The sequence below is a fragment of the Quercus lobata genome, chromosome 3 (assembly GCF_001633185.2).
Source record: "Quercus lobata isolate SW786 chromosome 3, ValleyOak3.0 Primary Assembly, whole genome shotgun sequence".
In the NCBI taxonomy this organism is placed as follows: Eukaryota; Viridiplantae; Streptophyta; class Magnoliopsida; order Fagales; family Fagaceae; genus Quercus; species Quercus lobata.
In genome coordinates this window covers 15440930-15466540 of record NC_044906.1, presented here as the reverse complement: position 1 = coordinate 15466540, position 25611 = coordinate 15440930, and the positions used below count along the sequence as shown (strand labels likewise).

Sequence of the window (25611 nt, the reverse complement as noted above, 5' to 3'; positions counted from 1 at the left end):
AAAAGTTTGGACAGACAAGGTCTTGCATGGTCCTCGGACTCAAACCTATGGGGAAACCAAGTACAAGAGATGAAAATCAAAAGCTTTGGACAGAACCAAGGTCTTGCATGGTCCACGGACTCAAGCCTGTGGGGAAACCAAGCACAAAAAACAAATCTCAAAAGCTTTGGACAGAACCAAGGTCTTGCATGGTCCACGGACTCAAACCTATGGGGAAACCAAGTACAAGAGATAAACATCACAAGTTTTGGACAGAACCAAGGTCTTGTATGGTCCTCGGACTCAAACCTATGGGAAAACCAACTACTCGTAAGGAAAAACTACATTACGTAGAATTTGGATTCATCTGAGGAAAACTCCCCACTCGCCATTGGGTCAGTTCCCGAATTGCGGGGATTCGCAAGTCTGCTCTTAGATCTGCAGCACCAAGGGAATCGATGCGACGTAGGGCAATACGCCACCTGAGAAACGATTTGAGTTCTTTACCCTCCGTCAACTCCTCGGACGGTACTCTCATACTTATCACAGAATATTCAATTATTATTTTTGCTAGTTTCCTAAGTTAAACTTGCTATGAATTATCGCCGTAATGTTTGGTAGTGTTGGTACATTAGAATTGATGGGATTATGTTTCAAAACTTCCTGCTCTAAGTATCATTGAAGAAACAAACACAGGGAGCACACCCTTTCACAAAATAATGTTGCAAAAAGAGTAGTATTCAAAATAAGTAGGCAAAATTTCCTTTCTTATTAAAACAAAGAAACAGTACAGCATACAACAAAAAGCTGAAATCAACTTGTGATAAAACTTGCTACATGATAGAAAGGAAAGTTACAAGGAAGCAAGAGAAGGCCGAGGAGGTAGCACAGACGAGAGGTTGGCTACTGCTTCGAGGCCTCGTTTCATCCTCAACGCTTTCACGTGCCCGAAACTCAGGCAGCAAAAGAACCTGACCTCAGGCTAACACCATCTACAAAGAAGATGCAGGGAGCCGGAAGTTGGGAAGCCCCCGCAGAAATTTGCCGGCTGCAAGGTAGACAGTGCTGATGGTGGAAATTCCTTCTTCGGACATACCAAAAATCTGGCATGACCAGAACCTGCTTCGGATTTTGACTAAAAGCGTGGGAAACACCCTCTCCCCTCTGTCATAAGGGAATATTTCTTTGAATCTATGCCTTCGTTGCCCGTATATCACTCTTCTGAGCCTGAGGAGAACGTGGCGCCTTTGCGGCGGAGAGAGTTTTTCTTCCCCGACCCTCGTCTCAAACATGACTTACTGCGGGAGGAAGCTGAAGGAGGAGACTAAGGAACTGGTGCCTAGGCAAAGAGACTTGCTCTCTTATTTATTTGAGGAGATAGGGTGGTGGCATTTAATTAGCGCAGCTTCCCAAGGAACGCTACAGACAAAACGTCTCCGGCTCGACTTCCAACAAACCTCTGCAACGACAAGACTAAAGGAGCCTCGTCGAGGTGCACCTCGAACATCGGGACACCCAAAAGTACCGCGTGGCCAAAGATTATGGAAATATCTCATGATCTGTGGGCCTAGTAAATTCGCGGCCCATGCCCTTGCTACATGATGGCCCACGGACTACGGCCCACGCCGGGTAATAACTAATGCCGAGGACAACCTCCGGCCCGGCCGCGTACGGGATACCTAAGGAGAGGGAATAAAACAGAACCAAGGCCTTGCATGGTCCTCGGACTCAAGCCTATGGGGAAACCAAGTATAAAAACTATTATTATTACAAGTTATGGACTGAACCAAGGCCTTGCATGGTCCTCGGACTCAAGCCTATGGGGAAACCAAGTATAAAAACTATTATTATTACAAGTTATGGACTGAAGCAAGGCCTTGCATGGTCCTCGGACTCAAGCCTATGGGGAAACCAAGTATAAAAATTATTATTATTACGAGTTTTGGATAGAATCAAGGCCTTGTATGGTCCTCGGACCCAAACACGGCATCAAGCCTCCAGTTCTCTCCTCGGCCAGCATGGGTAATCATTACTTTTCACTGGTCGGCCTTATTGGGCCAAACACTTATATTAGAGTTATGGCAACATCTTTTTATTATCAAGTATTTTGGTCTTAGTTGTCATCGGTTTAGATACTTTCTCATTAAGCCGAGCAGCATTTACCAATATACAAAAACATAAACAGAATATGCAAAATGAAATAATAAACACTTTTATTAATATAAGAGATTATTACAATGTACGAAAAAGGGCTCAAACAAGCCTATACAAAAGGAGAACTGCTGAAGCAACGATAACACTCGCAGTACAGAGAAGTAGACAGTCAGGCTTCTTCTAAACTCATCTTCAAGGTCTCTTCAGTCTCTGCCTCAACATTGCTCATATCATGACAAGAACCTTCTTCGGAAGAGGATGAAGAACAAGGAAGAAGAATTGAAGGAGAAGGAAATAGTAAGGAAGAAATCAATGAAGAAGATGGAGGAGATGAATGAGGAAGATGGAGGACATGAGTAAAGAAGGAGGAGAAGAAGAGAGAAGGGATGAAAAGAAAGAAAAGGAGCAAAAGAGGGAGAAGCAGAAGCACTTAGCCCCTGCCTCAGCCCTGACTCCTAACACGTTGGTGCCATATTAGGTACGCTCATGAGGAGCCGGGTGGTGCTGGTCTTGGTTGTTCTCGACTCAGTCACGCCGAGAGTTCGACACGACGAGTCCCTGCTTCGGATTTTGGCTGAAAGAGAGGCGAGACAGATCTTAAGTCTGCGCCACCCTTGCCCTGATCGAGCCATTTCAAGCTTTATCAGAATATGGTGTCTAGAGGAGGGGCATGATTTCTTCATCATTTGTTGCGATCTCAGAAGAATAGAAGGGAGTTAGTACGAAAGTGATGGCCTCCTGCTTGCCTTCTTATAGGAAGAGCAGAACGGATGGCATTAAATGCATTCAACCTTCCCAAAGAATCTGAAGAAAAAAGAGGCGTCCGTTCCACTTCTCCACCTTATCAAATGAGCCGCCGGATATAAATGAGCCTCGTTAAGGGGAATTCATTAAGGGCGCGTCTGGGACATCCAAGCGGCAGGAGCAGATTCCGAGCGGATTAAAAGGAATCCCTCAAAAACCGCCTAACTTCCTGGGAAACCGCTCACACAAATGCGGGATCAAGCTAAATGGGCCATATTAAGGGCCCGGGTTTGACAAAACCCTCCTTTCCAATCCGGAATTCGGATAGAAGGGTTTTGAGGGGCTATTGTGGGGCCCAGCAATTCGTGGACCAGGCCCATTTGCCCGTAGAGAGTCCGAGGGCCCAATCCGAGGAGAACTGTGGCCCAAGCTCCGTGACGCAGAGCACAGACCAATTTTGGGAGGCAACCGAGGACAGTCTAGTCCTCGGCAGGCCCATAATCCGCCCAGAATAAAGGGATAAATTCATAAGGAAATCCAAAATACCTTGGGGCGATTACCCTAAATACCCTTCTGGATAAGGCCCAATGCCTGACAGAACCGTACTCTGCAGCTTTATCAAGTCATCCCCAACAATTCCGGGATTAGACTGATGGGACCAATGTCAGTATTTGTAAAGACTGACCCTACACGTGGACGAAGGACATCGAACGCACACTAGTATAAAAGGAGAAGTAAGTCAATCTAGCAAAGTGGGGGGGGGAGAAAAAAGAGACTTCATGAAGAAGATCGCCGGAACGATCCATGCACAGATCAGAGAAAGTCCTCCGTTGGACAGTCGGAAAGGACCACAAGGGTCCTCGGATCAAGTCCGAGGAGCCCATTCTCAGAAGTGGCAGCATGGCGGGGCTTTAAACGTTTAGGCCCAGTCCATTTTCCATAGGGACCTTTCTGAAATCCAGACCGGACCATCGCCCCGTGACCAAGCCCAAGCTTTTCAAGCCCACTCTCTACAAATCGTATTGTGAGGGATCTCTCCCGCGTGAACCCAAAAATGTCACTGGGCCGCGCAGGAATCGTGTCCTTACAAGTGACATTATATTTTTCCCTACCATTAACAACTTGTCATGCAGACTTTATTGTGAAATTTTTGAAAAAATATTGTGTCCATAACTTGCATTAAGAGAAGTAATTAAAACATATATATTTATAAATATCTTTTTTTTTTGGTAATTTACAACTCAAACCGCAACTTTTATAAGTATTAGCCAAACGCTCAACTTTGTCAAAAAGCATTTTTTGATAGTTTTTACCAAACATGCTACTTTTAAAAAAAAAAAAAAAAAGCTCAGTTTCATATTTTACTTTTTAAAACTTCCACTTTTTCCAAAAGAACTGTTTGAAAAAGCTGAACCAAACTCACCTTAGTAGAACTAATAGATTGTGTTTTTTTTTTTTAGTTGCAACTTACGCATATGCAAGTAACAATAATATGCAAGTATTATAAAAGATTTAATTGCTTGAGTTCAAATCATCTCCTTCATTAATAAATAAGGAGTTATAAAAAAAATTAGAAAGGTTTTTATTGATAATCTTAATTAAAGATATTATATATAAGGAAAAATATACAAAATTATGCATGTTATATTATAATAATCATTCATTTAGTTAGAAAATAATTCTAAAATTATGTAATAATAACTCATTTAGTTATAATTTCTCAAAAAAATGTATAAAGAAAATTTAGGATTAAAGCCATGCAACGCATGGAACTTTCACTAGTATCTTTTATAAATTTAAGCATTATAAAACATTTCATCCACACTTTAAGGGTATCATTTGATTCATGTTGACGACTCGACCCAACTCGAATAATGTTGTGTGCTTTTTAATGGGAGATTTTCTGAGGCTTAGTCCATGAAGCGGAGATTTTCTAAGGCTTAGTCCATTAAAATCTCTATATTTTACAATGCTTCTATTTAAATAAATAAAAACATAAAAAAAGCTACTTATTTTTATGTTTATGTTTATTTGTCAATAATCCCAAAAAAAAAAAAAAGTTATAAGGAACTCGAGTTTATTAAACTCGAGTTCCTTACATGGTACACAAGCTCGAGTACCTTAGAAATAAATAAAAAAACAGCATTTTATTATAAAATGGTACTCAACCCTGGTGTACTCGAGTATTGTGTTGCATGGTACTCGAGTTTACCATGCTCGAGTACCACATAATTTTTTTTAGTGGCCCAATTTCCACCTCAACAATGCCACGGTGGCAAAACTTCTAGGAACTCGAGTTTAAGAAACTCGAGTTCCATAAAAAGTGGTATTTCCCTATATAGTTCTGAAATAGTGTTTTTTTACAAAATATTTCAAAAATTTGTGGTATTTGGCCATTTTGGCCGTGCAGTGTGTGTGTGTTTCTGTTTGAGCTTGAAAGGAGAAAGGTGTATTAGAACACCTAGCTGAATCAAGGTTATTAGGAGAATAAGGCAGAATTTGCGTGGGCCATTGGGGAGAGCTTGCGGCACGTGACCTTGTTTGCTTTTCATTGTAGCGTTTGGGTTGGACCGTGGGGGCTTTAGAAGAGGGCGAAAATGGGTAATTACCCATAAAACCCCAACTATTTAGTTAGTAGGGTCCGTTTGGAAACATATTGGCAAACTAGCAACTCGAGCCTCAGAGGCTCGATTTAGGGGCCCAAAATCGAGCCTCTGAGGCTCGGTTTACGTTCTTTGGAACGGCCTTGACGTGGCAGGAGTCTACGTGGAACTCGAGTTTTTAAGTCTCGAGTTCCACGTAGGTGCCACCCAAACTCGAGTCTTTGAAACTCGGTTTACGTAAAAAGTGAAACCGAGTCTCAAAGACTCGAGTTTTAACCGAAAATACGCACGCGTTGAACTCGAGTCTTTGAGACTCGGTTTCACTTTGAAACCGAGTCTTAGAGACTCGAGTTTTAAAGCATTATTTCCCCTCCTGTCTGGTCTTATCAAGTGTCTTTGCTGTGTGCTCTGTGCTAGGAACGTGCTCTGTGCTAGTCTATTAACTGAATACGTGCAGTGCTAGTCTATTAAAGCCTGTGTTGAAGGACATGTTTTGTCTTTTGTCTGTTGCTTGTGCTTGTCTATCTACTATTTTTGTGCTTTTGCTAGTCAACAGTCTTTGTTGCTTCCTCCAGCAGGTAAGAGTACGTTGCTGAAGGACATGTGAATATAATTTGTCTGTTTTGAGACATATTCAAAAAATATGTTAAACTAGCACAAGCACCCAAAACTTCTCTCAGACTATGTTGAACCTAAAAAACTCTCACACTACTCTCAGATGCAGAAAATATTTTGACTAAACACAACTCTCTCACATGAAGAACAACTTGCCTCAACAACTCTCACCTTCAGCAACTTCAATATACATATTTAGCAGCAAAACATTGCTCCTCTCACTCTCATACAATCTCAGCAGTACATTTGCACATCATTATGTCAAGTAAGGGTCTTCTCACTCTCTAATTAGTTGTTTAGTGTATATAGCTGCTTTAAAAAGTGTTGCTTGCATTGTTTTAGTGTATATGCCATTTCCTAATAAAATATTTGTTTGTATTAGGCAAATATATTTGTTTCCTGATAAGATATTTGTTTGTATTAAAATATGTATATTTGTTTCCTTATAAAAAATACGTATATATATTTATATTTATACAACTATATAATTAAATATTTATATATACATATTTTTATTTATATATTTATAAAACTATATAATTAAATAATTAAATATTTATATAAATATTTTTATATTTATACAACTATATATATAAATACTTATATAAATATATAAATATTTAATTATATAGTTGTATAAATAGGCTAAATATAAATATATTTATATAAATATTTAATTATATAGTTGTATAAATAGGCTAAATATATAAATATATTTATATTTATATATTAAATTAGATGATATGTCTAATTTGATTGATCATGATTATATTCACATTAGTGTTTTTCTTTTTCTTTTTTTGTCTGATGAACCCTGCTCTATGTTATTTCATCAATAGTAGTGTAATAGGGTATGGCATTAATTTAAAATTACTTGAATGATGTTGTTACATAATTGCACTCATTCATTTGCACATCCTCAGGACTTTTGTTGTTTGATTTGATATTTTTATTTATATTTTTGTTAGAGCTGAGTTTCAATTTTGTAATGGGGGTGAGTTTTGTCTTCAGTTTTTTTATTTGTTTGAGTATGAAATTATAATGATTGAGTGTGTTTGTATGTGATGTGGGGTGAGTATATGCAATTGTTACACTTTTAGAAGTTGTGATTCTTGTACTTTGAGTAGATAGAAAAGTTTTTGTAATTGATGTGAAATGAAAGAGATCAAATATGTCACTAACATAAATTTAGTTGGCTCTCTAATAGGTGCACAATCTTTGAAGAATATTGACATAAATGTATACTTCGGTGGACACCTTTACAATCCTGAAGGGATTGACGGATTCCCATTTAGAGGGGAGGGTATCGAATGCTACTACATGATGTTACGTCGTAAGTTGAAGACGTTGACTGATTTGAAGAGGAAAATAATGGACGAATTGAAATTGAACCCTGCTTGGTATGACATCAAGATTATTTATCGTTGCCCACAAGAAGTTCTTCATGAACGGATAAATTATGGGTATATGGCGATTAAAGAAGATAAACATGTAAAGATGATGTTTAATAGGATCCAGAAAATGCCCCAAGTAAATGCTGCTGAGTTGTATGTAAGTTTGGAGGCGAGTGTAGACAACAGTACTGAGGTGGTGCAAGAAACATCTACGGCTTTACAATTTACAACCCTAGATGATGGATGCACTACAATGGGAGGGTATGCAATGGGAGGTTATACGCTCTCATCTCAAGATTATGTTGCGAATACTGGTGGAACCCTCTACTCTCAAGAGACACATTTAGAGGAGGAAGACGAAGACGAAGACGAAGACGAAGATCATGCTGCGAATGATGGTGAAAATAATGATGATATGGATCAGTACGAAGAGAGGATTGAGCGAGGTGACTTTGAGAACGATGTGGATGAGCATGAAGTCGTTCCTAATTTTGAAGAGGAAAATATGGAGTACCATGATGAAGGTGATGCAGATGATGATGATATTGGTGTCCAGCATGATACAGATACGACCACTGGCTACAGACCTCCTGCGGACTCATTCTACGCAAATACTTGGGAAAATATGGTTGATCCTTCACGTCTTCAGATACCATATCTTTGTACTTGGCAAGATGGGATGCATTTTTGTAAAGGGTTGACTTTTGCAAATAAAGCTGCGGTGAAGCGTGCATTGATAATATACGCAGCAAAGGATAATAGAAATTTCTCCATCCAAAGGTCGAGCACAACTGAATTGTGCGCCGCATGCATTGACGACAATTGCAAGTGGTACGTTGGGGCATACATGAAGCCTAAATTCAATGGTCTGTGGATGGTCACGTCTTATGTGGGTCCACACAGTTGTATACCCTTTGGGCTGCGAAGAGATGGTAGAATGATGGATTCTAATTTTGTTGCATCAGAAATTGTGGGAAGATTGCGAAAAAAGCACACTGCTACTGTTGATGAGCTTTGGGAGATCATCCGTACTAAGTATGATCATGAGCTTTCTTACTATAAAGTATGGGACGCAAAACAAAAGGCAATTGCTAAGATTTTTGGGGATTGGGAGGAGTCTTACCAAAGGTTGCGAAAGTTGTTGTTGGCATACTTGGATCAGGATTCGGGTACCCAGTATAGCTATCACACCATACCTAAGCCATTAGAAGGTACTACGTTACTGCGCTATGTATATTGGGCATTCGCTCCATGCATTGCTGCATTCCAGTATTGCAGGCCAGTGATCAGTATTGATGGAACTCATTTATATGGTAAATACAAAGGGGTATTGATGATTGCAATGGCAACCGATGCTAATCAAAAGGTTTTGCCTATCGCCTTTGCTGTTGTGGACAAGGAGTCAGGGGCTAGTTGGGGGTGGTTTTTAGAGTGTCTCAGGACTTCGATAGAGCGTGTTATTGAAAACAAGGACATTTGCATTATTTCTGACCGACATAAAGGTATCAAATGCGCCATTCGAGAGTGGCCTAGAGGGCAAGACGAAAGAGAACGGGTATATCATCGATATTGCCTTCGACATGTTGCTAGCAACTTCAACACACATTTTAATAACCCGACTCTAAAGGCATTGGCCTTGAAAGCTGGATATGCGACTCATGATGCTAAATTTGTGTCCATAATGCAGACCATTAAGGAGGCCGAGATTAATTTACTGAGGGGTGTAGACCCTACTGATCGCCGGATTATACGTTATATGCCATACACATATCTAATGAGTGAGGATGTAGACAAATGGACCCAGTCACATGATGGTGGAAGACGTTACGGGGCAATGACAACCAATATCTCTGAGTGCTTTAATGGGGTTCTTAAAGGTGCCCGCGGTTTGCCAATTGCTGCAATGGTTGAGTTCACTTATTTTAAACTTGTTGCATATTTCCACGATCGACATAAACAAATTACTTCTGATCTCTCTCGAGGTAAGGTGTGGAGTGATTATGCAATGGAGATCTATAACAAAAATGAGCAGAAAATTGCAGGACACACTCTGAGGAATTATAATCATGCAGAGGGTATATATCAAGTGGTTACCCCGTATAATGACCATAGAGCTGGAGGGGGAAATCACAGTCATGATGTGCGCATATTTGATAGAACCTGTGGTTGTGGAAAGTGGCAAAACTTGAAGATCCCTTGTTCACATGCAATTAAAGCTCTTAAAAGTCTGCATCTCGATGCGCCCAGCTATATTGACCCATGTTACAGTCTGAACAACGCCATTCTCACATATTCACATAATTTTGTGGTGCCAAAGTCAGAGTCATTATGGACAGACGTTCGCGGACCACGGTGGGTGCCTGACCCACGATTGTTGCGGGCCAAAGGTCGTCCTACGATGTCAAGAATAAGGAATGAAATGGATGGGGTACGGCGAGAACGGGGAAGCCGGAGGGAAGATCCGGAGTTGAGGGAGATGCAACCGAGGCAACGATGTAGAGTGTGTCATCAAGAGGGGCATAACCGTAGATGCTGTCCCAATTCCCATGGGGCTTCAACAAGTGGTAGTGCTATGAACTAGGCAAGTGACGTCACTGTTTTTATATAATATACTCAGAATGTCATTTGGTTTTTGTTCTTTGCATTTGGAAACTAATAACCGTATTTCATGTTTGTCAGGCAAGCGGAGACTTGATTTTCGTAAGTGACATTGTACGTGGGACTTGTCGTTATCTTCTGTATGGACAAGCTAGGTGATTATGTAGAGTATGTTGTATCAGTATGGACAAGTGTTAGGTGACTATGTATAATATGTTATATCCGCTAGGCGAATATGTAGACTATGTTGTATTAACTTAGTTGTTATTTTGTTTATTGTTGTAAATTACGAATAATTGAACTCTTTGCTATCCATTTTACTCGTTACATTAGTTGCGTGATGCAGCTTTTTCCTATAATACGAACAATGATACTTTGGCAAGTTCAACCACAAGGCCCTTCTAGTATTGAACTGCCATTGTGTGCTAAGACTTTTGTCCAACAATAATTTTATTGAATAGTTACTGTTTTAATTTGGTTGTAGAACTTTAATGTATGCTCCCTTCGCCTATCATATGCTGGTATGTAGTTGTTTGATGTGTTCTGGACCCTGCAAAATTTGCTGCAGGGGAGAAAACTAATTCTGGTCCATGCACCTGCGGCAAAAAAAAAAAAAAAATTCCATCCAAAAGAACTCAAGTATCTAAGACTCGATTTCTATTTATGGAAACCGAGTATAAAATACTCGAGTTCTATTGGGATTTTTTTTTCCTTTTTTTTTTTACCCCAATTTGAGAACTAAAAAACGTATAAAATACTCGAGTTTTATCGGGATTTTTTTTTCCTTTTTTTTTTTACCCCAATTTGAGAACTAAAAAACGTATAAAATACTCGAGTTCTATGGGATTTTTTTCCTTTTTTACCCCGAACTAAAAAACGTATTACTCGAGTTCATCGGGATTTTTTTTTCCTTTTTTTTTTTACCCCAATTTGAGAACTAAAAAACGTATAAAATACTCGAGTTTTATCGGGATTTTTTTTCCTTTTTTTTTTTTACCCCAATTTGAGAACTAAAAAACGTATAAAATACTCGAGTTTTATTCGGGATTTTTTTTTCCTTTTTTTTTTTTACCCAAATTTGAGAACTAAAAAACGTATAAAATTAGAGAGTTCTATTGGATTTTTTTTTCCTTTTTTTTTTTACCCCCCCAATTTGAGAACTAAAAAACGTATAAAATACTCGAGTTTTATCGGGATTTTTTTTTCCTTTTTTTTTTTACCCCAATTTGAGAACTAAAAAACGTATAAAATACTCGAGTTCTATTGGGATTTTTTTTTCCTTTTTTTTTTTACCCCAATTTGAGAACTAAAAAACGTAATTTAATGTGGTAAATAATTCTGGTAACCTGCGGCCAAAAAAGAAAAAAAAAAATTCCCAGTGGAACTCGAGTATGTTATACTCGATTTCCATAAATGGAAATCGAGACTCTAAGACTCGATTTCCATTTATGGAAACCGAGTATAAAATACTCGAGTTCTACTGGGATTTTTCCTTTAATTCCCAGTAAAACTCGAGTATGTTATACTCGGTTTCCATAAATGGAAATCGAGTCTTAGAGTCTCGATTTCCATTTATGGAAATCGAGTATAACATACTCGAGTTCCACTGGGAATTTTTTTTTTCTTTTTTGGCCGCAGGTGACCAGAATTATTTAACCACATTGAATTACGTTTTTTAAATTACTCGATTATTTACCACATTGAATTACTCGATTTCCAAAAGAGTTGACATTGTTTAAATTCAATAAAATACTGGCAATCTTTACAAGAATGAAGCTTATTTTGACATGCTTGCCAAATACTTACAATAAGAGATGAATCTGTTTAAATAGTTGAGGTCACAATAAAGAAAAGTACCAAAAACTAAACAACCCAAGCTGCATAATGAAAACACACACGATACCTTTATTTTATTTGATGCTTCAAATCCATCCAGCTGGTTGAGAAGCTCCAGCATAGTCCGCTGCACTTCACTGTCACCATTGCCACTACCAGTTTAAATGCAGAAAGTAAAACGGTACACGAGGCAAACCTCCTTTATCTCTTTAATTTGCTGGTCAAGACCGCCAACCATGTCATATGTGGAATCTGGAACCTTTTCAACTTTCATGAGGTTGACCAATGGATCAACTTTGCTTTGCAAGATTAAATGAAGCACATAACTGTCATTACGGAGAGCAACTCTTGTTGATGGAGTTATCTTGGAGATATCGATATTTTTATCAATGTCAACAACATATTTCCGTTCAAGATGAACCTGGGAAAGAAGATGAGATTGTTTAGATAAAAATGTATTCAAACTGTTTTCAAACCATCTCTTATTAACAAAAAGGCACTCCTTGTGCATGTAATACTCTATTCTCTTGCTAAAATATCATGACGTTTCAAAAAAATAAATAATTAAGGCACAGCTGCAAATTTACAATAATTAAACACATATTACATAAAAATGTATCACAAAAGAATATTTAACAAAATAAACAGAGATGCCAGTGGTATTTAAAAAACTTCAACAAAGTGTAGGCACCCCCATGTGCTTCATAATCCATACAAAGAACAGAGCTGTTGGCTGTGTGTGAAGAACAAAGCCACGGATCAATTATATTCAGGGTGGTGGAGTGAAACAAAACATTAACATGGACACACACTACTTCCATAGCTTCCGCAATGACATGTTTTCCTCAGTCTCCTTCTTCATTACCTTTGCCACTACCATCTCAAAATCTTCTTGTGTTACATTAACCCTCCTCTCCCACAGAGCAAACATCCCAGATTCTGTGCACACAGCCTGCAACAAAAATAAAACGAAAAAAAATCTGTGACAATATGATTATGCACAGAGAAAACACACAATCTTTCACTTTTGAAGACTTTAATAGCCCAGTGCAAAATCTCGTTATGGAATTAACAAGACTATACTTATCATTCTATCCAAATCCATCCAAAAGAGTTGAGATTGTTTAAATTCAATAAAATACTGGCAATCTTTACAAGAATGAAGCTTCTTTTTTACATGCTTGGCAAATACTTACAATAAGTTCCAAAATCTGTTTAAATAGTTGATGTCACAATAAAGAAAAGTACCAAAAACTAAACAACCCAAGCTGCATAATGAAAACACACAGGATACCTTTATTTTATTTGATGCTTCAAATCCATCCAGCTGGTTGAGAAGCTCCAGCATAGTCCGCTGCACTTCACTGTCACCATTGCCACTACCAGTTTAAATGCAGAAAGTAAAACGGTACACGAGGCAAACCTCCTGTATCTCTTTAATTTGCTGGTCAAGACCGCCAATCATGTCATATGTGGAATCTGGAACCTTTTCAACTTTCATGAGGTTGACCAATGGATCAACTTTGCTTTGCAAGATTAAATGAAGCACATAACTGTCATTACGGAGAGCAACTCTTGTTGATGGAGTTATCTTCGTGATATCGATATTTTTATCAATGTCAACAACATATTTCCGTTCAAGATGAACCTGGTAAACAAGATGAGATTGTTTAGATAAAAATGTATTCAAACTGTTATCAAACCATCTCTTATTAACAAAAAGGCACGTACCAGGCACTCCTTGTGCATGTAATACTCTATTCCCTTGCTAAAATATCATTACTTTTGAAAAAAATAAATAGTTATGGCACAGCTGCAAATTTACAATTGAGTGCATTCATATAGGAATATTACTTACCTTAACTAAAACGTTATTCTTCCCCATTACTTTGACAAATAGTGTGTATATATATAACTTTAAGCATGGCATCAATGTTAATATAAATGTGCTAATCTCGACTTTCAACATTTAAATCAAGTTAATTTTATTCTTAGAAATTGGTTTTAAAAGTGTACGAACAAAATTGATTTGAAAGTAGAGGGACAAAATTGATACTATTAAATGTGGGGAAAAGATAACGATGCTCTATATAGAATTAAGGTTTAGGAACTATTTTTAAAAGCATCTGATAAAAAAATTGGGAGATACTTTTTGTCCTTAAAAATGATTTGGTAAGAAATAATCTAAGGGCATCTGTTAACAAGACCCAACTAAAACTAAAACTGTGACAAATTTATAAAAACCAACAAATTGTAGTTTGGCCATTTTATTATTATTATTATTATTTTTTGGAGGGTGGCCATTTTATTAAAGTTACTAAAAAAATTCACACCTAATGATGACATTGGCTTGATTTTGAAAGTTAAGTGATTAAATTGATACAAATAGTATGTCTAAAAAAAAATATATTGATACAATTATAGAAATAGTACTTGAGTGTTAAATTAAATTTAGCCCAAATAGTTTGAAACCAAGTTAGCAATTTAACATTCCATTTATTTTATTTGTTTACAAATCTTTTTTCTTTTTTTGGGTTAAGAATCTACAAATCTAGTTCAAAGTTTACATCTATCGTTGCCAATGGTTGCAAGTTTCAGAACAGCAACAACAACCATCTTTGATGCAACCACTATCACATACAAAATTTTAAGATTCATTCCAAGAAGGTTCGTGGTAGGCACCCCAACGAACCAATGTACTTAGTCTAACACAATACTAGCTGTGTCAGCCAAAAAATAATAATAATAATTAACAACCAAAGCAGTAGTAGCTAGCTACCGGTGGGTTTAACGTCATTCTGGGAGGCTACCATGTCATACTTGAATGTATTTTATGAATTTAGGCTTCATTTATTTAGCACACTTCATACATTCAATAACTCTGTTGGATTTATGGTAAAATGATATCTACAACCAGGTTTTCAAAAGGGGGTATAATCAAATAGTCCCTGAACTCCTACCTTCATGTTTTCCTTACATTATATGGCTTTCGAAAGCATAAATGCATGTTGTCGGGGTTCTGCAATCATTAGTAAAGGAGAACAAATTGCTAGAACAAGATTTTCAATTACAGCCTTAATTTCAAGTAATTCCTATAATTCTATTTAAATTATATACATGAGGACAACTACCTGGCTCACAACAGGCCACCTTATCTCCTAGGCTTTTTTACAAGTAAAAAAAAAATTTGAAACATTGGAGGAATCTTCAATGAGGAATATGGGTGAATCAATCAATTCCACCTCTTATATTTCTTCGTTCCTTTTGATTTTTGTTTTGCCTGCTGAAATGCTTGCCTTTTCTGCTTCTTCAGGGCTTCCTTCTCGGCCTATTAGAGGAACAAAATCTAAATTTCAACTCAGATTGCTACAGCAGAAGCTTATGAAGCTATATCATTTCCTTTCCTGTTTCATAATGCTGGTAATAATAACAACAATGCTTACCTTAGACATCTTCGATTTGGCATTAATTTTAGGAGCCTTCAGCATATCAGCTCGGCCTCACGTTCTACCTCCCTCATCCTCGCATCAAGATTTTTCTCAAGATAATACTGTAATATATACACAAGGTCATAAAGTACTAATAAATTTAGCAATTGGATAATTGCACTGCATGGAGGACAACGTCCAGACTCCCACTAAGCTATGCACATGGGATATGATAATTTTATTTTATTTTTCATTTATAGTTGCATAATGGGCTTAACAATGTCAATAATGTATCTCATGATATGATCACAAATTAGGCCTCAATGGGCTTAACAGACAAGCATACATATTTACACAGGCACAAGTGCAACCCTATGCCAGGAAAAAAATTACACATGTAGATCACTGGATGCATTGAAATAGATCCAGTTTAAGTCATACATCTAACTTCCAAATGATACATAAAATCCACAAAATATTTGTGTCTTCCACCCTTCCTAGAATCTCCTTGGGTCCAACTAAAACTCAACAAATAATCTTTTTTTAGACAAAGGGGTGGAAAAGAAACACCAAAAACCATGCTGAAAAATCAGAACACTGGAATTAAGAATGACATAGACAAAATCATGTAATGGTTTTTAGTTGTATATTTTGTCTATCATCTCAGCAGTTTTCATTCAGGAAATCACAAGACTTTGTCCAAAAATCCTCAAACTATCACCGGAAATGAAATCCACCAGATTGTGCTGCACTTTCTTATTTCCATTAAACTACAATAGTACTCTTTAACATTATGAAATATATACAAGAGACTAGGAAATTCATGCTGTTGATAATTTCTGCTTTCCATTAAAGTACAATACTACTCTAGTGTATATACAAGAGACTAAGAAAATTATAAATTAATTTTCCAGTTAAAGTTTTTTTGGGAATTTTTTTTTCTTGATAGGTACATGTTCCAGTTAAAGATCTGAAGCACAAAACAGAACTTGTTATGGCACACATAAATGCCAGATATATGTCCACTACGAGAGAATACAAAATCGCATAAGAGCATACAGTTTTAGCTTACCTTCTCACCACCACTCAAAAGAGAAACCTTTCTATCAAGCATATCAGCTTTAAAATTACAACGCCCAAGGAGTCCCTTTATGTCATCACTTCTCCAGTCCTCTGCAGCTTCTACTACTGTCTCAAGCACTGTTTTATTGAAATGAAGTGCCTCAGCCTAAAATAGATGCGGGTCAGTGTCAGTTAGCACAAGCAAAAAATTAGCAAAACATACAAACTGCCAATTATATAAAAATATATATGAAGTACATGTATATGTTTGTAAAACCATTGGAGCTTAGAATTAAGCATGAAAAAGTAGAAACACCATGATCATTAGATAAATGGGAGATACAACATTGTAGACACTAACACACCTGATTTTGCTCAAAATAGTTTGGCAGGACATTATGCTCCCCAAGCAAAACTTCACCCCCTCTTGGCTTCTCTAAATCCAAATGATAATTTCGGCAAAGTGCTTTTTCCACATCCATTTGGGCCAATTATGGCAAGTTTTTCTCCCCTTTCAATTGTAAGATTTGCCTTGTTCAAGAGCACCTGACACACAACTCATCAATTTCATAAAACATAAAAAATCAGAAATAGATAATTCAATGTTTCTAGAACCCTCTTCCTAGTTTGATTAAGTATATCAATTCACCTTATCTCCAAAGCCAAATTCCAAGTTATTAATTGTTACAACAGATCTTCCACTTCTTCCATGCTCAGGGAACCTTACTTTCATTTGTTTCCGTTGAAATGGCTTCTCTACTAATTCCTCTTCTTGAAGTCTCTCCAGCTTCTGTTGTCACCCAAAAGCAATCAGAGAGAGTTAGGAAGGAATTACAGCAGCCAGAAAATAGCATGAATGATCCAGGCTCCTGGAGTAGCTGTAATTCTTCCCTAAGCCTTCTCACTGTCAATTTTTTAGATAACGTCATTGACCAAATCCTAACCAAAACTCAAGAAAGTAAAAAATATATATGTAGAAACATAAAATAAAATTACTGCAATTGAGTAGATGCAATATTTCTGTGTTATGCAATCAACTTTAAATAAATCCATCAATGTTAATGACTAGCCACCCATCCTAATTCCTAAATGAAGAGAATAATAAAAAAAGGAATGAAAAATAAGTTAGTGTTTAGCATCCCATGACAACCATATCCACCCATTACAATGCCATGACATTTGAGCCAAAACATTGATTAAATGACATCCTGATAACTAAATAGAAGTTGCAGACTCGCCATAAAGCACATAACTTTCTGATATAGGAATTTTTTTACTCTATGTAAAAAAAAGGGTGTGATAAATTTACAAGTAATATAATTACATTAGGAAATCAAAGTGACTCAAGCAGCGCATGACGCTTCATGACAACTGTAATACAATGAATAAAGTCGAAAATCATACAAAGTGAAACCCAATAGAGCTAACTTTAATGCTAAAAAACTCTGCACAGTGACACAACAACTTACTGCAAGAGCCTTAGCTGAATCTCCTTCAGTTAAAATGAAGGTACATTTATCAGCAACCCACATAAAAAGCCTACAAAAATTTTGAAGCTACGGCTGCATAAATATAAATTGAGTTTGTTTTTCTGATAAAAATCTCGTTATGCTAATTCAAGGTTGCAATATTTGGGAAACAAGCATACCTTTTTATTCAATTAAGGTTTCAAAACCTTCATTCAGATTAGCTCCAACATTAGTGCAGCTACTTGAACGTGAGAGGTAGGGTCCAAGGAAACCGATGAAAAGGCTGATGAGGTTCTAAAGTTGGATATTCTGGATTGTTGGACTCCAGAAAATCATTACAGATGGTCTAAACCCAACATGTTTAACACTCAGATTCAGTCCATCCGTAGTGATTTTTTGGCGTCCAACAATCCAAAATATCCTACTTTAGAACCTCATCAGCCTTTTCATCAGTTTCCTTGGACCCTACCTCTCACGTTCATTCATCTGCACTAATATCCACTGCATGTGATTGAATCCCCACCTACAAAGAGTCATACAGTAGTCTGTGAGATATATACATAATTACTTCCCTAGCTAAGATCATATACCAAGAGCTCAGGCAACTAAAGGGTACAAACCATCAGAGGATAGGATGGCCCCATAACATGTGACTGTTCAGTACGACGTGGGGGAAAATAAACAGCATCTCTTTGAATTCCATATTTACAAGAGTCCTGCAAATCAGATTGTTTAAGAATGAATAGATACAAGTCAACAGTTTGAAAGATATTTGAAGAGAATGCACAAACCTCTAATCTCTAAAGCCCAAATACTGATCAGCAGAGAATGCACATATACATAGGGAATTTTTTTTTTTTTTTGAAAAGAAGAATTGGTTAACTATTTCACATTCTACCGTAGATATCCTAAAAATTCTATAAAAGCATGAAAGCATGATATGGTGGATGGAGGGGAGGCACATGAAATGAAAAGAGAATATGCCCATCTTTGGCACTTGGCAGGCCCCCAAACTATGGAGCAAGCTCATTATAGATAAGTGGACCACTAACAAACGAGTGGATTTTTTCATCCTCTAGTACTTTTTTTTTTTTTTGTTGATCATCTCATCCTATGGTACTTTGATAAAGACATTTCCTTCCCCTCACTAATAGACAAAAACCTAATTAGGTTACTCATCTTTATTGGTTGGAAAGGACATTGTGCATTAAAGGGTCCCTTTCTTCAGTACTTATTTGATACATTTTGCCACCCCTTTGAAACTGCCTGTCTTACAATTACAGCAATGTCAATAGGAAACACCAAAACTTCTCCCCCCCCCCCCCCAAAAAAAAAGAAAAGGGCTTTCCTTTTAATTTCTACAACCCATCATCAAGCCTATGGTTTATTGGCCAAATAACTTAGACCAACTCAGAATGTAGATATTACAAAGGATATAGGAAATAAAGACAACTAGACAACAGTCATTTATCTTAATATGCGCGTAGTTGCTTGGTAGGATGAAATATCTATTCGAGGGCACTTCTTTGACGTTACTTTCACCTTAGCTTCTACGGCCATTAACCTACATACATGTTGCATTATTTATTAATTTATAGTTGATTTAATTATTTCTATAGAATTCAGGCAAGCCATGTCCATGCAGGGAATCATTAAAGGACCTGCTTCTTGCATTTTATAAGATTAAACTTAGAGAGTGGATTTAGTTAATAGATAACATACAATTATATATAGAGTAGTGCTCATGCAACAACACCAAGGATAAGCTTACAAACTTACAATGAAATAACTGCTTTGCTAATGTATCAGTAGGCATATATTCTGCAACAAGTAACCTCTCATCACCGTCACAGCAACAACCAAGTTCATCATTTACCCAGCTGACCCAGCCTTAACCAAGCTTAAACATTAAAAATAAAAGGAAAAGGGGAGGTGAAGAAAAGAATAATCAATATAGACAATGCTAACTCCAACTGGTATGACACAATCCTTGTTTTCAATGAGTGTCTTGATTTTATATTTTTCTTTTTCTTTTTATCCTTTTCAATTTTAATTGTAGATCTTCCACATCCACATTCCTTGATTTCTTCTTATGTCAAATGTGGTTAGAGATATATTAACAAAAGCAAATTTTTTTAGGGAAAACAAGTGAAGAAAGAAAAATTATGGAACATTTGTGTAAAATGATATCAGTTACCTAACCGGATCAATCCAAACCAGCCTTAACACAAGCTCAAACATTATAAAGGAAAAAGGCACATAAGAAATAGACACACTTTTAAAGAATCTATTATAAGGATTCTAAGTGTAAAGCAAAGAGTGCCGTTAAAGATACAAAAGTATACTTGCTAAATGCATATAAATGCAGAGGCAGTAATACTATGGAAAACACACAAATAGAGATACATACAACCCCTGAGTCAAGCCATATCAGATAAAATCAATATTATGTTAGGTATAAAGCCAAGGATTGATGCATACCATCAGGTGTATCTTCTCCTAGAGGGGGTACTATGTTATTCTCAGGCATTCTTTCTTGCAGTCCAGATAAATTTCCATTTCCATCCACAAGTCTCTTCCATGTCCATTTCTACCTGCCAGAATTACATGTAAAATGAATCTTAGATCAAAGCAATTAAAACACTGACTAAAAAGTTCTGCTTTCCATAGGAAATTAATTAATAAGCACAACACCAAACAATGAGAGGCTATACGAGATATATAGATACACAAACAGAGTAGATTTTACAATTTTTTTCCTTAAAAGGCTAAACTATTCCTATAAATTATACAGCAAAAGAAATGATCTGTCAGGAAGATTGCACTAAATATAAGCACCAACTATTCTGTATAAATAAAAGTGAAGAAAGCTTTAAATTCATACTGACAAATCTTGAGTGGTATGGAAACTAATTTTGATTGGTCCGGATTGAGATGACTATAACAGCCCTAAAATCCAAAAAAAAATAAATACAAATAAAATCATTCCTCAATTTTGAGATAAGTTTTTCTACTTCATACAGAGAATTACTAAATGCCATCATTGGGACCCCAACAAAGACACCTTTTACCATGACCAGGAAAAAGCAAGCAACACAATTGAACCACTAGACCATTCTTGCGCTAGAGCATCATTTAAACAGACTTTACATGCAGGATGCCACCTAATAAAATGTATACCAATTTGAACAGGAAATTTGACAGCTTCACAATAACATAGAAGAACACCTTCCTCAAAATATGACAGCTCAGAAGCACACCGAGACCTTACACACAAACAAGACACTGAAAACTACACAAGTAAGCTTGGCAAAACAAGTGCCACCAGCACAATTGACCTTACACCTGACACATTGCCACAGGGACTTTTCATAACTCACTCATAAGTCATTCCTAATATCTGAAACACGTATATTAAGCTTTCAGATACCTTTTTTGAATCTTACGCCGTCTCGTATAATGAGGAGGAGGTCTTGCATGTCCTTCGTCAGATGCCTCAGGCCCAACATTGTGTCCATGTTTGTGCCCCCCTGTCCCACACGGAGGTGCCTTTGATATGCGTTTAGGCCGAGCTTCAGCCGCTGTAGGTAACCCAACCGCCTGCTCAGCCTGAACATGGGGTGCGTCAATGGCTGAAGAAGGGGTACTAAACGAACTATGGGAGGGTGGCTCCTGCTGCATGTCAGGTGGGGTACCCAGGTCAAAGGATGGAATGGGTGACAGCTGAAGAAATGACTGTGGGGTGGGTGGACGGACGTCAGACCCATCACAAGGAAGTGGGGTGGGTGGAGGGATGGTGGGGCAAGGAGATGGATGGGGGGTGGGTGAAGGGATGGTGGGCGTAGGGGCTGGATGTGGGCTACGTGAAGGGATGGTGGGCGTAGGGGCTGGATGTGAGCTAGGTGAAGGGATGGTGGGCGTAGGAGCTGAATGTGGGTTGGGTGAAGGGATGGTGACGGTAGGGGATGGATGTGGGGTGGATGAAGGTATGGTGGGGCTGGCAGATGCATGTGAGGTGGATGCAGAGGGATCGGGGGCAGGGACAAGCTGGGGGGTAGCAACAAGCGGACGAGATTGACATCCGGCCGGAGCTGTGCTCGTGCTTGGGCCGGTAGGCATAGCTGCCTCCTCAATCGGGGCCTCAGGGATAGGAGGTTGGAGATTGACATCCGGCCGGAGCTGTGCTCGTGCTTGGGCCGGTAGGCATAGCTGCCTCCTCAATCGGGGCCTCAGGGATAGGAGGTTGGACACGTGTCATCGCCTGCACTGCCGTCAGCACCTCAGTAATGTCGTTGTGGTCCTCGGTGCCCACTGGATGACGCCTCAACAAACGGACATATCCTTCAATCTGCACATGGAAAAACCACACATATTAGACCTGCAATACGAAATCAACAATGCCAATTGATAATAAAATAAATGTTGGTTCTGCTACTAATAATTGCAAATTAAAGGGAGATGAAGTGCTAAGCAAAAAATGTAGTAACAAACATCATGCTCTCTAAACAGTGGTTTCATGGTAAGACACACAATCTATAACATGTAGAAGACATTGAGAAGTTACCAGCAGAGTCACTACAGCACCAGGCCTATCGATGAACCTCCGAGTCACCCTTTTGAACCAGTCGTGGTACTCGTGCTCTGGAGGCATATCACCAAGCACAGCTTCGCAACGCCGATCAAAGCGATTACCCCACTCAAGGATATGCGCAGCATGCTTCTGCATCCAATTAACACCGATCTTCCCCCTCAAATCAATGCCATGAAGCACTTTGTCAGTGTTAACAGCGCGGGGAATTTCTTGGATCATCCCGAATTGACGAACAACACGATCCGGTGTATGTTTCTCTACTAGGTGGAAACATACAAGCGGCACCCTTGCCGTCCATACGGCCCTCCCTGCAACACACCACGGCGGGAGGTCGTCAAAATGAGCTTCATATGGCTGCCACACCACCTACAATAGCCAAAAAAGAAGTACACAACACATTAGGGAACAATGTTTATATTTCAAAGTTCACGAAACCTATATGGACGTTCGTAAAAGCGTAAAATAAGGCATTTTCATACCTGGTCTGGCAACATGGAAGCTAGTTGCTCGCGATACCTGTCCCTGAAGATGTGGGCGGGCCTATTTTTCTTGTTTGGGACCCACAACCACCTACAATCAAGAAGAATGGATCAATAAGTACTGAGATAATGTTAAAACTATAATGTAATCACATATATTAAATTAAAGGAAATATACGGAAATTGAAATTTGAGGGCACTTTGTAATCACTTAAGATGAAGAAATAAGAGGAAATTGAAAGTAAGGTGGAGGGTGAGGTCATGTGAATTGCAATAGTAATTAATTCAAAGTTAGCTTTTTTATACTTTTTATTTATTTATAATTTTATATGCTTATATTTCTTTATATATTATGAGTCAACATCCATATAATTTATTGAGTCTTAAAACTATAAGTCCATATTTCAACTAATATATCAATTTCAAGTCTAAAACTCTACCCAATAATTATAATAATACTATTGATTCTCAAAAAAAAAAAAAAAAAAAACTATTAAAACAATTTTTCTATTAAAATATTCTTAAAAAATTACTATTAAAAAACAGAAATATAAAAGCTCAAGTTAAATATTGCAGTACTAGTTTTATTACTTATATATTACGTGTGGACCCACATAAACAAAGCCTAAAACTTTTTTTTTCAAGTCTCTTTGTCATTTCCAACAACTAGTCACATGCTAGGTTCACAAAACAAGAAAGAAAACACAAAACAAGGCAATGAAAATTCAAAATAGAATTGAAGAAGGACTAGCGAACGAAGAGAAAGAAGAAGAAGAAGAAAAAGAAGAAAGAAGAAAAAGAAGATGAAGTAGCAATAGCAACTGCCTCGCCTCAGCCTCTCTATCTCTCTGTGACTTTGTCTCGCCTCTCCTAAATTTCCTTACTTTTTTCTTTTTTTCTTTTTTCCTTCATCTTTCAGACTTTCACTTTCTCTGTTAGGTTTTTCTGAGTTTTCTTCTTCTTCTTCTTGATTTACATGGGTCATGGGCTTAATTTTTCAACATATGTGTAAATATATGGGCTGTAAATGTACTTCATAAGGGGGGCTGGCTGGGCTAGGAATTCACGAGGGGGGCCTAAGCTAAAAACTAAGGTGGGGCAAGCTTTTTTTTTTTTTTTAAAAAAAAAAATTTAAGCTACTAATTAATTTTTTTTTTGTTTTTGTTTTTTGGGGCCCAAGGGGGCCCAGGCTCCCTTAGGCCCTCACTTGGGTCCGTCCCTAATTTAGAGGCAACAAATTATGAACCAACTTACCAAACCCATAAGCATGTGTTGTAAAAGCCATAAATTCTGGTTGGTTCGCTATCCAGTAATAGTGTCTTCTTCCTTGTGAGGCACGCAAACAAAAATGATATCTATGTCAATGTGTGTGCTTCGTAGTTTTCTTTTTTTTCTTTTTTTCCTAGTCAGAGTAACCATTTTAAGAGAACCTAACAATTGCAGTTAATTTCCAAGGTACGTCATCACGTTGGTTTGAAACCCAAACCATCTTCTAGCTTAATTGGCAGCTGTTTTAATTTATAAATGTTTACTGTATACTCCAAAGCCCCAATAGCATGGTGTGAGCTGGAATACATAGCTGTTTAAATTTGCTTCTTACTTCAATATAATTCACTTTGAAACTTTAACAAAGAGATAAGGTTTGGTGCTGAACGTGAAGGACATTGAATGTTTTACATTCCCATCCATTAAATTGTTCCACACAACTTGACTGAAAAGCTCATATTGCTAATAGCTTTCACACTAGTGTTTTATTTTGATCTTTCTTAAATACAGTCCTAATGAATCAGGATGGGCCACATATATTCTCAATTATATATTTCTTTGTTCTAGGGGTTTCTGTTGAACTTTATATTCTGAGTCATAATGCTAACTCTCTTTACATGAAAACATCCAACTATATAAGTAACATATTATATTCCTTTTTGATTGGCCTTCCAACTGAGTTTTCTCTACTTCTTTTAATCATTACTCGAGTTCGATATCTTCTCTTGCTTCTTATAGGCACAATCCCCAAGTTCCAAACTGAAAAGGAATATTTAGATTTATATTGTTTGAAATGGCTTTCATCTTGAATAGACAAATCATTGGTGGGATTGTGGCTGCATTGTTGACAGGCTCAATCCTAGTGGAAATATGCAAATAAAGATGGTAAAACAAATTTCCACATATAGATGCATTTGTGTGTGTGTGTGTGTGTAATGCATTCTAGTTGTCAAATATAGAATCATATTGGGAATCAATTATTATTATTATATTCTTTTTTTGGTATTGTGCATCATAATGTGCAGACATTTTGAAAATTTATATAATACTATAATTCATATAATAATTATACATATATAATAAAATTAAAGCATTTATGCTGATTCACCTCTTACTCATTATATGTAGTGTCTTTTACATTCTTTATAAATAACCTAAAGACTCTCTCTATGAGTGTTACTGATTACAATAAAACCTTTATAAAAAACCTAAAGAGACTACGACTTCAAATAGCAAATAAAATTCCTCAAGAAGAAGTTAGAACCAAATAGAAAAAGAACTCAAAACATAATATAAGACTCGTGCTTTGGTGAAGACAGTATGTTATAGCAGTATGAGGTAGAGACTTACTTCAGGGATAGTGGACCACGTACTGGAGGACCGTAAGCACCCA

The 25611-nt window shown here is 37.4% G+C and overlaps 3 protein-coding genes and 2 long non-coding RNA genes across 5 annotated transcripts; 1 reads left to right on the top strand and 4 right to left on the bottom strand.

Moving 5' to 3' along the window:
• The first annotated feature begins 6246 nt into the window (after positions 1–6246).
• LOC115980408 lies at positions 6247–10070 on the top strand. Its single transcript, XM_031102656.1, has 2 exons — positions 6247–6360; positions 7303–10070. Exons 1-2 carry the CDS (start codon positions 6354–6356, stop codon positions 10068–10070), a joined length of 2775 nt encoding a protein of 924 aa, XP_030958516.1. The 5' UTR covers positions 6247–6353.
• A 2013-nt stretch (positions 10071–12083) lies between these two features.
• On the bottom strand, positions 12084–13808 carry LOC115980407 (26S proteasome regulatory subunit 8 homolog). Its single transcript, XM_031102655.1, has 4 exons — positions 13782–13808; positions 13347–13571; positions 12789–12875; positions 12084–12344 (listed from the first exon to the last, which is right to left on the bottom strand). The coding sequence occupies exons 1-4, from the start codon at positions 13806–13808 to the stop codon at positions 12084–12086; spliced, it is 600 nt and encodes a 199-aa protein (XP_030958515.1).
• A 1389-nt stretch (positions 13809–15197) lies between these two features.
• LOC115979259 lies at positions 15198–15609 on the bottom strand. Its single transcript, XR_004089010.1, has 2 exons — positions 15367–15609; positions 15198–15251 (listed from the first exon to the last, which is right to left on the bottom strand). It is a non-coding gene; the product is annotated as an uncharacterized LOC115979259 (long non-coding RNA).
• A 782-nt stretch (positions 15610–16391) lies between these two features.
• Positions 16392–18543, bottom strand: LOC115979748. The gene is made up of 6 exons (XR_004089190.1): positions 18503–18543; positions 18062–18405; positions 17883–17952; positions 17063–17203; positions 16779–16959; positions 16392–16579 (listed from the first exon to the last, which is right to left on the bottom strand). It is a non-coding gene; the product is annotated as an uncharacterized LOC115979748 (long non-coding RNA).
• An 899-nt stretch (positions 18544–19442) lies between these two features.
• On the bottom strand, positions 19443–25605 carry LOC115980406 (vegetative cell wall protein gp1-like). The gene is made up of 6 exons (XM_031102653.1): positions 25569–25605; positions 22953–23043; positions 22447–22839; positions 22162–22230; positions 21313–22091; positions 19443–20476 (listed from the first exon to the last, which is right to left on the bottom strand). Exons 2-6 carry the CDS (start codon positions 22965–22967, stop codon positions 20473–20475), a joined length of 1260 nt encoding a protein of 419 aa, XP_030958513.1. The 5' UTR covers positions 22968–23043; positions 25569–25605; the 3' UTR covers positions 19443–20472.
• Between the last annotated feature and the right edge of the window lie 6 nt (positions 25606–25611).